Genomic DNA, 15,597 nt, shown 5'->3' on the forward strand with positions numbered 1-15,597 from the left:
AGTTAGTGTGTAGTTAGTGTATAGTTAGTGTGTAGTTAGTGTGTAGTTAGTGTGTAGTTAGTGTGTAGTTAGTGTATAGTTAGTGTGTAGTTAGTGTGTAGTTAGTGTATAGTTAGTGTGTAGTTAGTGTGTAGTCAGTGTGTAGTTAGTGTATAGTTAGTGTGTAGTTAGTGTGTAGTTAGTGTATAGTTAGTGTGTAGTTAGTGTGTAGTCAGTGTGTAGTTAGTGTATAGTTAGTGTGTAGTTAGTGTGTAGTGTAGTCAATAGTGTTGTTGTGTGTCAGAGCAATGAGGCGACTGCTGAATGTTACAGGTGTTACAGCAGTGACACATCTGCTGCTGTCAGGTCTGCAGGTATCAGGCTGTTGTTCTCCTTCATCTCATAGTGACAGAAATTATTTTTGGAGTGGCACAAATAATTTGTGTGGCATCAGATTTGATGCAGAACAGCTGATTGTTCTGGAAATAGTTTAAAATGTTTATTTAAAAAAACGCCTTGGCTGCAATTTTAGGTAAACAGCTGCAAAAAACTATGTTTGCATAACTCAGTAACTCTCTCCCAGACCACAGACTCATAATACAAGTCAGAGCTTTATAAAAAGAAAAAAAAAGAAAGTTGTGTTTTCAAAATTGGAGTTCAAGTCATTTTTACTTCCAATAGTGTTAACATCCTACAGGTCATGAATGAGATTTATTTTTAAATTTTCATTGTAAGTGGGATAAAACAGCTAATTAAAAGTAGTCTAACAGAAATGCAGTAATTTGATTATTTTAATAAACATGTAACTTGGATGATTCGACGCTGGCGTGACCACAGTGCACACGTCTAATGTTGCTCACAGTGGATCGCTCAGGGAGTTTGTGTGTTCGCTCAGACACATGAAAAATTAGAGGGAACATTGCTTGTAAGTGCAAGCTTTAAACTCTCCTGGATGAGTAAAACTCATTAGAAACACTGGCGAGCAGTGAATGAATAACAGATCTGACAGCAGCAGCAGATCTGTTATTGCTGTCATAGTTTAACGTGGAGTCTGTTTGCACTCAAACAGTGAAGAGCAAAGAAAAGAACTTTAATGGTTCTGGGTCCCTTTGACCCAAAACTGTGGGTTTCTTGTGTTTTGTATTATGGTTTATGTTCTGGTTCATTTACAGTCTTATTTATGCTGCTTTGAGTTTCTTATACTTCCTGTTTAGTTCCTTGATCATTAGATTCCCTCTGTGTCTCTGTGTGTCTCTGTGTGTGTCTGTGTGTGTCTGTGTGTCTCTGTGTGTCTCTGTGTGTGTCTGTGTGTCTCTGTGTGTGTCTGTGTGTCTCTGTGTGTCTCTGTGTGTGTCTGTGTGTGTCTGTGTGTCTCTGTGTGTCTCTGTGTGTCTCTGTGTGTCTCTGTGTGTGTCTGTGTTTGTGTGAGGCCTGGTGCTCCATTCTATATTTCCTCAGCCTGTCATGTCACTCTTGTCTCCTCTTTCCCTCGCTCACTCTCGTCTGCCTTTCCTCCACTCCTCTGTAAAGCTCATGTGTCAGTGTTGCGTTCCTTTGTTTGCTGTTTTATTGTGAAAGTCTTGCATTCTTTGTTCAGTGTGTTTCATTTTTCCTGTGAATGTTCTCAGTCATCCAGGTCATCGTAGTTTAAGGAGCATGGAAAGAAAAGCATCTGGACTTCTGTAAGTTGCTTGAAGATGTTTCGCCGTTATATTCGGGTCCTACCCTGCATCATGCAGCCAGTTCAAGACGAACATTTTTCTAGTTTCCCAAACAGTAAATCAGTGTGTGTGCAGTTCTCTGCAAACTCAGCAGGAACAATTAGTGTGAAGCTTTAACTCTGCTGATCCTCTTTGAATCATGGATCAGCTGAAATGTTTAAAATGTTGTTCACACGTGTTGAACTGACTGAAGCTTCCAGTCACAGTGAATCAGTGTGTGTCAGTGAATGCATCGTGTGTGCTTCAGGCTCCATCTAGTGGACTGATAGTAGAGCAGCTGATGGCAGCTTCCTCTGCCTCACACTGCTGTCTGACTGCATTCAGCTGACACTGAGATGAAGCAGGAAAGAAGCAGCTGATATTTGGACAGCACACATGATGGAAAGGAGGATTTCAGTTGATGTGCACATGAATGATTTGTGTTTCCTCTGCAGGTGAAGGTAGAAAGTGTGTGTGAGCTGATGTGAATTGAGCAGCATGGATCAGTGTGAGGACAGAGAGGAGGGAGTCCCTCCCTCTAAAAGCACTCTGTGTGGGGAACATGAGAGCCAGACCAAAGCTCAGAGGTGAGATGACCATCTCTAACTGTCCATGACTCTTCTCCATGTCACAGCTCAGCACTCACATCACTGCTCCATCATTATTCACAGGAACCAGCCTGGACCTCCACCCAGCTCTGTGTCCTCTAAGAGCAAACAAGTGAAGCGTTTCTTTCGTAATTTAGGGCGAAAAAAGTCATCTGACGAAAAGTAAGTTCATGTCAGTATTAAAATGTTTGAAATTTTAATCAGCTTTTTACTATTTGACAATTTATACTTTATTTATACTTTTTATGTAATGTATTGGACACATTGGATGTGACACATGTTTCATGTTCACTTACTTTTAGCATCAATCAGAAACCATCCACCTCTGTGTCCTTACAGAGTGACCGGTTTGAAAATCATCCCATTGATTTTAAAGTCCAGCCTGTGTCTGCTGCAGAGAGGTGAGCTGTTAGTAACATGAACTCTTTGATTAAACTGCTTGATGTTGTTGGATATAAACTGCAGTACAAACACGTCGTTCCCTCAGTCCCATTTAAACTGTCTTTTAAAACAAGCCTTTGGTTTTTAAACAATTGAAAACCCACTTCAGCAAACAGGAAGTGATCAGAGCGTCCGTCCACTTCCTGTCAGGCCCTGCAAACATTTCATATTGAAGAAAAGTAGTTGATATCTCACATTTTTACTCCACCACATTCAACCATTTTGACATTTTAGGCCACAGCATGAAACTCTTGTCACATGACTCCTGTTATGTTATAGAGTCATGTGACCACCAGGGAGTGATTTGTATGGATGTGTGTGAAACACATTCAAATCAATCTGATTCATCAATGGAAACATTTTTGGTGTAAAATGCACCAACACTGAAAACGCTGAAGATAAAAACACAAATGAAATATGAACAAATCGAGGCTTTGAATACACGTGTGTGTGTTTGAGACAAAGAGATAAATGGATTGTGTGTCTGTCCTATTACTGCATGAGGATTTTATTGTAGATTTTGTGCATGTACACTTTTGACCATGAAGGTGTTGAAAGGGCATAAAACAGTTGGAGGCACAAGAGTAAACACTAGTGCTGTCAGTAGATTAAAAAATGACTAATTAATGACACAATTTTCTGTCATTAATCGTGATTAATCACAATTACTTGATCAATAGCTGCAGTTACATTTTTTCAACTTCATGTTTAAGCCTGTAACAGACGTTTACACCATATAATGAAGTAAATGCAGAATAAACACAAAGAATGTTAAATGCTTCAATTCAAAGAGACTTTGAATAGTTTTCTTCAGTCTTTAACTCAGTTTCTCTCCTGTAAATACAACTTTGTAACAAACGTATATACTAAAAGGTAAGTGTGCACTAACATATAATAATATATAATCTATATTACTGCTGTTAATGAAAATGTTTAATCAGACTCATCACAGGGTTACTGTGGATTAATTTGGATTAATCACGATTAAATATCATTTTTAATGTAAACTAATCAAATTTCATTTCATGAGCAAACAGACTCGAGAGAAAAGGGCAAATTTACACACTTAACATGTTTATTGAACGACTCTGTAAACATTGATTAACCTCCTGAATGAGCCGACCCCCCCAGGGACAGTCCTGCATGCTAATGATGGGCTCTGCTCTGTACGTGCATGATTCTGTCAGCCACAAACTCCTCAGCTGATCCTGAATCTGAGCCCATCTGTCAAACAATCATTTTCTTCACAAGTCTGTGGAGGTGGCACTGATCATGCAGCAGTCTAACACACTCTGTCACTCTTCTTCAAGTCTTTGACACGAGGAACCAAAACTATGTTATTAACAATATTAACAGGTCTGCAGTTTGTCCACTTGGCAGTTGTGTCATCAGTGCTTTGCATTATTGTGATATTTTAAGCTGGAAGTGCTTCGGTGAAAAGAAAATTCCTTCTGTCACAATGTGCAGAATCCTTCATGTTGGTCGGCTGGTCCGTCTTGTTATTTTTTTAATACTCAAACTTTCCATCGAGAGGTCAGTGTGCGTTTATCATCTTCCATATTGAGCTGATTGGTTCAGCTGCCCGTCACTAACAGATGTGCTGCACATCTGCACGTGTGCAAAGGTAACTCTACTTGGACAAACTGCCCGAAGTGCGTTGATAGAAACATTTCAGGGATTTTGAGTCGTTCTGCACTCCAGATGTGTCGTGTTAAAGGTTTTTATCATGTTAATCATGATAACAGATGAAGCCCCTAACCCTAACCCTACATGTTAATTTTGACAGCACTGGTAAATCCTTTTTAATGTTCTTCTGTCAGATCATTGATTAGACTCGACTCCAAATACGAGACTCAGAAAACTCAAATGAAAACTCAAATCAAACCAATGAGAAAAGGACTTCTTGTGTGTAGAATGAAAACATATGGAAGTCGTCAGGTTTCAAACACTCGATGAATCTACTGCACAGTTACATTCAGGGACCTTTGGCCTCCTGAGAGCATTAGTTGATGGTTCATCACAGTTTTACCTTCCAGTGAGTGAATTTATCAGTTTGATGAAGTCTCAAAGTTTCCTCTGAGCTTCTGCAACATCATCACTTCCATCACTGATGAAAGAAAGTTCATAGAAAACAGAAAATATATGAATATAATAACATATAAACAGCTGCAACTTGTATCTTTACTGAAGCTCAGTATTTGACACAGAGTTCACTCACATGTGATGTGACAATAGAAGTGATTTGATTTGAGAGTTCAAACTCACTGCTGTAATAACTTATAATGATTAGCACAATAACTATAATATTGGCCATCTCATATTTACACTGACTTTAGTCTCATGAACAACATTAACTATTTGTACTATTTGTACTATTTGTACTAGCTAATCTTATATGACTGTTCAGTACAGATATGAAGCCCAACAACACTGCTACAAACAGGAGGATTTAGTGTTTGTGTTATTACGAGTGCTGAACAAGAAGAGTTCCCAGATGGTACAGTGGACACATGTGTGACTGCTGTGATTAAAGCATCTTTCTTTCAGCTTAACGAGTGAACCGTCAGCTCGTTCAAACACACGTTAAAGTCCGTTTGGCTCGACGCCACCGAACAGAGGCAGCAATATAACAGAGCTAACATTAACAGTGCTGTGAATCCTGCTTGTGCCGTGATATTCAGGACTGCAAACCGAGCAGCATCACTGACTTTCAGCTTGTTGTGTTTGTGGATATATGACTGACTTTAATTATCCATGAAATCATCAGATTCTCTGTAAGATTAAAGTCAACTATTGAACGGCGTATATTTTGAAGTAAAGGCTTTAAAACCAAGTTAGTACAAACATCGCTGATGTCACATAACTTTCCCGACATGTGGCCAACAGTAATGTTTTAATGTTCTTCATTATTAAACATTTGTGCATAAATAAGTGACATAATATTCAGTACTTAATTTTCAAAGTTTACTCTTTGGCCGCTCCGCATCTGCCGTCTGCGGCAAAATTATCCAAACCACTGCCAAGCTATGAAGTGTAGTTGTGTGTACTTCTGTAGTTGCTAGGTAACAAAAGCTCAACACTGCCCCTAGCATCCTGGATCACTTCTGTTGTGATTTGGAGTTTGCATGTGTTTTGGATTTTGCACGTGTTTTGGATTTTGCACGTGTTTTGGATTTTGTATGTGTTTTTGTCTCTTTGTCTTTTTGTCCATAACACAGTCTTTTACTGTGTTATGAAATAAATATATATTCTTAGGGCTTATTTTGTGATTATATTGTTTTATGTATTTTAGTAATAAAGGCTTGTAAAGCAAGGCTATTTTTGACTCACAAACCAAGTGCTCAGCCAGACTGAAAAACAGGAAGTTAGTGTAGAGCTGTACAAACATATTAATAAATGCAGGAAACCAGACACAAAAAAAGAGGAACTAGTAACATACAAGGAGTTTTTTTTTATCAAAACTATGTGTGACGTGTAAAGTACCAAAATAACACCAATATGAGACACATTTTTAGCTTCTAATGTTAGAGATTCTGCAACTGGCTTTGGGCTGTGCAGGGCTCTCTCTTCCGGAAGATGATTGAATAAAGAATCATAAATGTTTTGACCAGTCCTGAGTCGGGTTTTCTCTGTTCTCTCATGGGGATCAAAGAATCGGGTTTAATATTTGGTATTTCCGCCCCATTTCCTTTGCAAAAGAGAGAACAAATGTGGCCCAAGTTTGGATCTAAAATGAGGCGAACAGAAGACCGGTCTAAAAAGATTTAAAGGTAAGCACAAGCCTGTTCAAAAAAACAAATTTTGCATATTGGATGAATTCTAAATTATCTGTTCGCTGAGTTGACGATCTTAACTATTAAATTGGCTCAGTAGTGGTAAAACTAAATTTCTGAGAATAAAGGTAAATCTTTGGGGTAACAATAATTACATTTTGAGAATGACAGTACTGAGTTAAAGGAAATATGGTATTTCATGGTGAAAGAGAAAAAGAAGTTAATGTGTGTGTTAAGAAAACACAGTAAAATAGGTAATTGGTTATTTCTTTGAGGGCCTTAAGTCCCTATTGGTTATAAGGTTGGACCTACATCGATTAAAACCTGCTGTTTTGATTTTTGTTTCAAATTAATGTCAGTTAGGACGGAAGTTAGACTTCTAGGAAGTGCATAAGTTCAGGGGTGGGAACCCCCTAACTTTCACAGACTTGTAAAAGGACCCTGCGGCGTCAGCATAATCCCAGTTGGTGACTGGAAGGACTTGGGACCCTTCTTAATAACCAGTGATTGAAGAATCACTTTGCCGTTCAGAACGGCATATGCACTTTTTTGGGCAGCAAAGGTTGGACCTTATTATATTATATTAAATATTATATTAAAACAAACTTTGTTATGACACATGAACACTGCTGCAACTATGAATGAAGATCAGGAATTTAGGGGTTTTAAAAAACGTTGAAACCAAGCACGCCATTGTTTTTCTTGTGACATTACCAATAAGGTTGATGTGTCACATGGCCCTCTTCCTATTGAAAAAACAAAAGTTGTATCCAAGGTGGCCGACTTCTTATTGGCCACCATGGTCACCACCCATTTTGAGGAGTTTGCCCCCTCACATATACTAATGTGCCACAAATATTTTTTCATCACTGTAGTGACTGTTGTGGTAAATTATTATAGCCACTGTAGAGGCTATATTAATTTATTAAAGTTCTCTCTTTCTCTTATATTTAATATAACCACACTACGGATGGACAAGCGCCTGTTTTTATGCGTTTTTGTTGGTAACAACGAGTGTAAGGGCAGTATAGCACAGTATAACACTTGAAAGACAACATACTACATAGTACCACATAGTATTAGGTAGCGTGGCTCTGCCGTCATCTTGTTTGTGTGGCACATAAACCTTTCACAATAAAGCTCAAGATCCTGTTGAGACTTTTCAAAATAAACGGAATCCGGTGAAAGAGGATGCAGAGTGTTTACGGGTGAGAAGCAAAAAAGAGCCGTCAGGTGCTAAAAAATAAACCTTAGACTCAAACGTTAGAACAGGCTTTTCCCCGCAGCACACCGTGTAATAAATACTCACGAAGAAAATACAAATACTTATGTCAAAAAATGTATCGTTTCATACATTGGTCAAAACACTCGATTCCAGGTACACGACTCCCCACTGGAAACACTTCACACAATTCGAGTTCCCCGAGATTCACAGAATTGACAGAAAATGTTAAATTTCTGTGATTTATATCGTTATTGGGATGATAGATGTCTTATATCGGGATATGAGACTTTGGTCCTATCGCACAGCCCTACTATCACCTCTGCTCTCCTGCTCACTAACTGCAGGGTGGTCGCTGGTCCACCTACTGTCAGACTTGCACATCTGTTTGACCATAAGCAGTTATAGTGTCAACAACTGTTGGAGGTCTTTATAATTACAGTGCAGGTGGATGTATAGATGTAGTAATGAATTGAATTAAACCTGTTGGCTTCTGTCTGTTTAAAAATCCTTTGTTATAAATGTTATAACAATATAAATGTTTGTTATATTGAATCTGCTTCAACAGGAAGTAATTACAACAACACAAGTGTTTGCATTGTTTATTTATGCTGACTTCATTAGACCAAATAAAATTATTATATTAAATTAGTGAAAACATTAACAGATAATTAGATATTAGTTATCAGGTATGTCTAAGGCAAAGTGAGATGTTGAGACAGAAGAATCATGTTAGAAATTAATAAAACGAATGTAGATGAATGTAGTATTTATTTTCAAAGGGTTTTAATCATATTAGTAAAAAAGTCATAATTACTTGTACTCTAAAATGCTATGTTCCTATATAATAATACCAAATAATAGTTATCAATTTCTATTTGTACACAGACTTAACTCAAAGAGCATATGTCAGTCTCACTGTCTGTGTGTTTGACCTCAGCTGTCCCTCTAATAGACTCATTTCTAATGGTGTCCCTGTTTGCCACTCCCAATAAAACTCTGCCACCTCCACCTTTTGGGGCAGAGAGTACGTAACACAGAGCTGTAACTCTTAAAATTCTCCTCCTTTTTAAATCAAAAATTCACAGTTAGGGAAAAAACAACCAACAACAGAAAATCAAAACAATATCCTTGTGTCAAGGGGAAATTGTACCCTAGTAGTCAGTATAATCTTTTAATAATATAAGTTTACTTATGGTAGAATACTGCTTGTAATCATTTGTGTTTAGAAGTATATAGTTGATGGCATATTGAAAGAATGTCTCATCCTAGGAGGTCTGTGTAGCATGAAGAGGGGGGTGCGTTCACTCCTCTTCAGAGTGCTCTGGCTTTTACACCCACACCCACATCCTGGGAGCGTGGGAAAGGGGCATACCTTCTTTTATTGTTTTATGATAGGATAAACGTATCTCTATCTGTTTTACTCTAAGTGCCTTTTGTTTAGATGAACTGCTGGACTTCCAGACCAGCAGGTTTAGGGAAGTCTTCATGGGGTCACACTTTGCCCCCCCCCCACACACACACACATATACGAAACCACATCCCAATGTAATGAACAAACACACCCACCGATGTATATAAATAAAGACCAGGGCAGTGGCAGGGCGCGAGTCTCGGAGCGCTCACTTCTGTGCGAGTGTTCTGTGACTGCTCTTGCTGCAAGTAAAAACTGTGTGTTTCTCCTCTCTGATTCGAAGCTGAAGAAGTGTCTTAGAATACATCTTTTGACACCTTGTGTTGCCTCGTCCACCTGCCTTTTGTTTTCTGTCCACATTACCACACTTAGAGAGACAAACTGTCACTTCTTATTTTTCTTATTACCACAGACAGCACACATGATGGAAAGGAGGATTTGAGTTGATGTGCACATGAATGATTTGTGTTTCTTCTCAATCATGTTTAATTTCAGGTCAGCTCTGTTTCACACACATGTTCATATGTGAAGCGGTGTGTGTAGGAGTGTTTCCACAAACACAGCAGTCAGGGTGTAAAGAATGTAGGAGTAGTGATGGTAAATTTGATTCTTTTTACTGAATCGAGTTTTAATGAGTCACTCACCAAAGTGAATCGGGTTTTTTGAGTCATTTGATTCACTGAGTCAGTTGACCAGAGAGTGCAAAAAATGTACATTTTCACTCAAACTTAATTTGTTTCTCTTTTCATGTAAATCCCACTGCTAAGATGAATGATTCTAAAAAAATCAACTATTTTATAGAGCAAAAAAGAGCAAAAACATTTCTAAAATTAAGCAATTTCCTATCAAAATTGCTTAACAGCTAACAGCAACAGGGATGAGTCAGTGAGTCAGTTGGGCTTGTGAATCATGATTCACGAGTCAGTAAAGTGATTCTCGAGTATTGAACGATTCGTTCACGAATCAAACATCACTAGTAGGAGGTGTTTGTGTCTGTAGGACTCCAGCTGCTCCAGCAGGCATCTCCTTTGTGCTTTGCTTCAAACACAGTGTAGGTGGGAACTTCCACTCAGGTGTTGCTGGATGGAGGAGGATGAATAGTTCAGTCAGGGTGAGAAAGTAAGAACTTTCCACCTGAAACCAGCAGAAAGAAGTTTGGACTTTGAAACTCCTGTGCTTCTGTAGAGCGAGTGCATCAGCTCCAGCCTCTGTGCAGCACTTAGTGCCTTTAAGTACAGCTGATGTTTGTCTGCTGTAATAGAGGAGAAACAGCTCATTAGGATCAACAGAAACCTGAGAATATCTCCAAGGACCAGAGTTATCCCATCATCAGATAATTATATTGGAACTGTTATATGACAATGTCTTCTGGACACCATGTTCCTGACTGCAGAGCAGATTTAGAAACCTCATGTCAAACTGGTGCCAGTATAATCTTGATAAATACTAGTTTGAGTGTTGACTTCATATTATATTTTTCATATACTTCAGTTGATTTTTTCTGGTTGTTTTCTAATTGTTCCTGGATCAGAGACTCCCTGTCAGACCGTGTTCAGTGGGGGCTTCATCTTTCCTCAGCCTTAACACCAGCTCTCCACAAGACTGCCCCCTACTGTATTTTATTCATTATTGATTCTTTACCATTCAGTGTGTGATGTTATTCTCACCACAGAATAATCCATCCAGAAAAGTCAGTCATAAGTAAAATCTAAATAATCCAGAATAAACATGTAATCTGCTGTGAAATATATTAAATAAGTAAAAAATAAAGTGTGGTGAGACTGTGATTCATGTTCTCTCATGACTTACAGGTCAAAGATGGAGGCGTCTGTTAAGGAGCAGCTGCTGGACATGCTGGATGATTTGGGAGAAGAGGAGCTTGACCGTTTCCACTGGCACCTGCAGAAGGGAGGTGATTTCAAGCCCATCAAAAAGAGCCGCCTGGAGAAAGCAAGCAGAACGAGAACAGTGGATCTCATGGTGGAAACATATACTACTGACCATGTGATGGAGGTGGCGGGGTTGATTTCAAAGAAGATGAAAAAAGGTCAGTCAGAGAAAAAATAAACAGTCAGTGTGTTAGGAAGACACAACATTCTCATAATTTATTGTATATATTGAACTTAGTTTTCTCTTTCCTCCTCAAATAACCTTTGAGTATACACATCCAGTAATGCATATACTCTTATATATTGTACATATATTTATTACTTTCAGATTTAGCCATTCTTATATTTTGCTTGTTTTACGTTATTGTATTTTTGAACAACTCTGTTGCTTGTGAAGCTCGCACACAAGAATTTCACTCGCATGTACTGTACCAGTGTACCTGTACATGTGATGTGACAATAAAAGTGATTTGATTTGAGTACAAATTTACATTTACATTATTTTGAATCTACACAGGTTTTGATTTTCATTTTTAAAAAGCTCATGATTTAAGGTGCACTTTCCTCCAACAGGAACTCCCTCAGCCTCATCACATCCATCAGAATCAGAAGGTAAGTATTCATCAGTCTGTCTGAAGAGACATGGATGAGGCAGAAACACATGAACTCTGAGCTGACCAATCAGAGCTCTGATCAGAAATAGTCAAACAAATCATGCTTTAGGAAAGTTATACAATGACTTCATAAAACATTTAAACCTTCACTCTTTCCAAATCAGTGCAACATGGTCCAGCCCTAACTATATGCTTTATCAAAAAGGAAAGTTTGAAGCCTAATCTTAAAAGTAGAGATAGTGTCTGTCTCCTGAATCCAAACTGGAAGCTGGTTCCACAGAAGAGGGGCCTGAAAACTGAAGGCTCTGCCTCCCATTCTACTTTTAAATACTCTAGGAACAACAAGTAGGCCTGCAGAGCGAGAGCGAAGTGCTCTAATAGGGTGATATGGTACTACAAGGTCATTAAGATAAGATGGGGCCTGATTATTTAAGACCTTGTATGTGAGGAGCAGGATTTTCTGGACATCCTGATAATAATGAATTACAGTCGTCCAGCCTGGAAGTAATAAATGCATGAACTAGTTTTTCAGCGTCACTCTGAGACAGGATATTTCTAACTTTAGAGATGTTGCACAAATGGAAGAAAGCAATCTTACATATTTGTTTAAAATGTGCGTTGAAGGACATGTCCTGGTCAAAAATGACTCCAAGGTTCCTCACAGTGTTACTGGAGGCCAAGGTAATGCCATCCAGAGGAAGAATCTGGTTAGATACCATATTTCCATGATCGACCGCTGTTGAAGTAGCATTCGGGTAGCTGCTCTGCTCCATGTTGTTACAGGGCATTGAAGATGACAACAGTGGGTGGATTATATGCTATCTACATGGATAAATGTGATCTGTGCATATCGTGCGTCTGCGATGGAATCTCTCCTCCAGCCACGCTGTGGAGGATCTGTGCTGTGATAATGCTGCAGCTTTATCTTCTCTACTAGAATATAATGAATCACATACAATGAATTGTTTTAAAATTTTCAATTAAGCTCTCAAAAAACAACAAAAAGCATAAAATAAATAATATATCAGAAAAATCATCAAAAGCAACCTATAGGAACAATAAAACAAAATTATTCGAAAATAATTGAACAATCAGACAAACAAATTCAACTTAATAACCAGGACCCAACTTTTTGGTGCTTATAATTCAAACGTTAAACACAAATATAATCATAATAATAAACACCATCCAACAGGCAATACAACACTGTACCACAAAGGCAATCAATGAAAAACCACATCCCCATACCTGCAACACATAGAAATAAAGGCCTGTGAGTCTCCTGACAGAAGAAAACGGTGCATGCTGTTTAAAAAAAATGGTATGTTAACGTTACAGCTGCATCTTTGGGCTAAAACTCATTAAAAAAAGTTAAATTAGTGAAATCTGCCATCTACAAAACTTATACCGAACGAGTCTGTTAACAACAGACCAAAATGCGGCAGTTCAGCTATACTCGAATTGCAGCTTCTGGTCTTAATAAACTTTCATTAGCTGAGAGCAACGTGGCAGTGAGTTACCTCCGGCCATGCTGAAAGGAGCTGTGACCCGGGCACACATGCACGCGCCTACGAAGCGCACACAAACACACACAAACACACACAGACTCGGATCACATAGGCAGGAGATTAAAACACAAAATTAAATATTTCACTAAACAGAGCATGTTTTGGTGAAATTCAAAAGTATAACACATATGCTACACAAACATCTAATGAGACTTAAACAAAAGTTATTAAGATGCAAATAGACGTATATATAAGTTGTTAGCAATGTATGGACCATAGCAGACTAATCATCTCAACTACTGTTTTTATTCAGAGATTCTTCAGAGGTGTCAACCTAAACTCAAGTCTAAGCTGAAGGATGAGTTTGAGTGTGTGTTTGAGGGCATCGCTAAAGCAGGAAACCCAACCCTTCTGAATCAGATCTACACAGAGCTCTACATCACAGAGGGAGGGACTGCAGAGGTCAATGATGAACATGAGGTCAGACAGATTGAAACAGCATCCAGGAAACCAGACAGACCAGAAACTACAATCAGACAAGAAGACATCTTTAAACTCCCACCTGGAAGAAATAAACCAATCAGAACAGTGCTGACAAAGGGAGTGGCTGGCATTGGGAAAACAGTCCTAACACAGAAGTTCACCCTGGACTGGGCTGAAGACAAAGCCAACCAGGACATCCAGTTCATGTTTCCATTCACTTTCAGAGAGCTGAATGTGCTGAAAGAGGAAAAGTTCAGCTTGGTGGAACTTGTTCATCACTTCTTTACTGAAACCAAAGAAGCAGGAATCTGCAGCTTTGAAGACTTCCAGGTTGTGTTCATCTTTGATGGTCTGGATGAGTGTCGACTTCCTCTGGACTTCCACAAAACTACAATCCTAACTGACCCTAGAAAGTCCACCTCAGTGGATGTGCTGCTGATAAACCTCATCAGGGGGAAACTGCTTCCCTCTGCTCACCTCTGGATAACCACACGACCTGAAGCAGCCAATCAGATCCCTCCTAAATGTGTTGGCATGGTGACAGAGGTCAGAGGGTTCACTGACTCACAGAAGGAGGAGTACTTCAGGAAGAGATTCAAAGATGAGGAGCAGGCCAGCAGGATCATCTCCCACATCAAGACATCACGAAGCCTCCACATCATGTGCCACATCCCAGTCTTCTGCTGGATCACTGCTACAGTTCTGGAGGATGTGCTGGAAACCAGAGAGGGAGGACAGCTGCCCAAGACCCTGACTGAGATGTACATCCACTTCCTGGTGGTTCAGGCCAAAGTGAAGAAGATCAAGTATGATGGAGGAGCTGAGACAGATCCACACTGGAGTCAAGAGAGCAGGAAGATGATGGAGTCTCTGGGAAAACTGGCTTTTGATCAGCTGCAGAAAGGAAACCTGATCTTCTATGAATCAGACCTGACAGAGTGTGGCATCGATATCAGAGCAGCCTCAGTGTACTCAGGAGTGTTCACACAGATCTTTAAAGAGGAGAGAGGACTGTACCAGGACAAGGTGTTCTGCTTCATCCATCTGAGTGTTCAGGAGTTTCTGGCTGCTCTTCATGTCCATCTGACCTTCATCAACTCTGGACTCAATCTGCTGGAAGACAAACAAACAACCTCCAAGTGGTCTAGTTTTTTTAGAAGAGAGTCTCTCCACCAGAGTGCTGTGAACAAGGCCTTAGAGAGTCCAAATGGACACCTGGACTTGTTCCTCCGCTTCCTCCTGGGTCTTTCACTGCAGACCAATCAGAATCTCCTACGAGGTCTGCTGACAAAGACAGGAAGTAGCTCACAGACCAATCAGGAAACAGTCCAGTACATCAAGGAGAAGCTCAGTGAGAATCTGTCTGCAGAGAAAAGCATCAATCTGATCCACTGTCTGAATGAACTGAATGATCGTTCTCTAGTGGAGGAGATCCAACAGCACAGGACTTCAGGAAGTCTCTCCACAGGTAAACTGTCTCCTGCTCAGTGCTCAGCTCTGACCTTCATCTTACTGTCATCAGAAGAAGATCTGGATGAGTTTGACTTCAAGAAATACTCTACTTCAGAGGAGGCTCTTCTGAGAATGCTGCCAGTGGTCAAAGCCTCCAACAAAGCTCTGTAAGTAAACATGAACTCATCGCTTCAGTCTTAAATTCATGGGAAATAAATCAGAGGTGCTCAGTTCAAAGAACACTGGCTTTTAAGAAAAATTAAAAAATAGTCACTTAGTCAAATGTGATACTTTAAATATTTCTCTCCAGCAGGACATGTCAGCATTTCTGAAATATTTTTGTCTTTAACTCTAATCAAAGCACAATCCAGATCCAGCCTATAAGAACATGAGCTCTGATCCTTCAGCCCCTCTGACAGGTTTATTATCCTCCAGTTGTTCACTTGTCTCCAACAACCAGGAGTTTAACTCTGTTTTTTTAAAGCAAATACTTGAGCTACCAGACTGCACCTAC

The 15,597-nt window shown here is 39.4% G+C and overlaps 1 protein-coding gene and 1 long non-coding RNA gene across 8 annotated transcripts in view; both read left to right on the forward strand.

Moving 5' to 3' along the window:
* LOC146490521 (protein NLRC3-like) overlaps window positions 1-15,597 on the forward strand; it is a 170,905-nt gene that overhangs the window by 114,259 nt on the left and 41,049 nt on the right. Inside the window, exons 1-6 of one of the 7 annotated variants that reach the window (XM_085153059.1) lie at window positions 1,777-2,266; window positions 2,351-2,449; window positions 2,590-2,688; window positions 10,949-11,184; window positions 11,600-11,638; window positions 13,462-15,250. In XM_085153059.1, coding sequence (XP_085009185.1) covers window positions 2,178-2,266; window positions 2,351-2,449; window positions 2,590-2,688; window positions 10,949-11,184; window positions 11,600-11,638; window positions 13,462-15,250 — 2,351 coding nt within the window. In that variant the 5' untranslated portion in view covers window positions 1,777-2,177. Of the gene's footprint in view, window positions 1-1,776; window positions 2,267-2,350; window positions 2,450-2,589; window positions 2,689-10,948; window positions 11,185-11,599; window positions 11,639-13,461; window positions 15,251-15,597 lie in introns of those variants that run through there. The other 6 variants (XM_085153061.1, XM_085153065.1, XR_014872701.1 and 3 more) reach the window with 6 other exon arrangements.
* On the forward strand, window positions 2,695-10,116 carry LOC146490525 (uncharacterized). Its single transcript, XR_014872711.1, has 2 exons — window positions 2,695-2,981; window positions 4,404-10,116. It is a non-coding gene; the product is annotated as an uncharacterized LOC146490525 (long non-coding RNA).

The sequence above is a fragment of the Neolamprologus multifasciatus genome, unplaced genomic scaffold (genome assembly GCF_963576455.1).
Source record: "Neolamprologus multifasciatus unplaced genomic scaffold, fNeoMul1.2 chr03_unloc_1, whole genome shotgun sequence".
Taxonomy (NCBI): Eukaryota; Metazoa; Chordata; class Actinopteri; order Cichliformes; family Cichlidae; genus Neolamprologus; species Neolamprologus multifasciatus.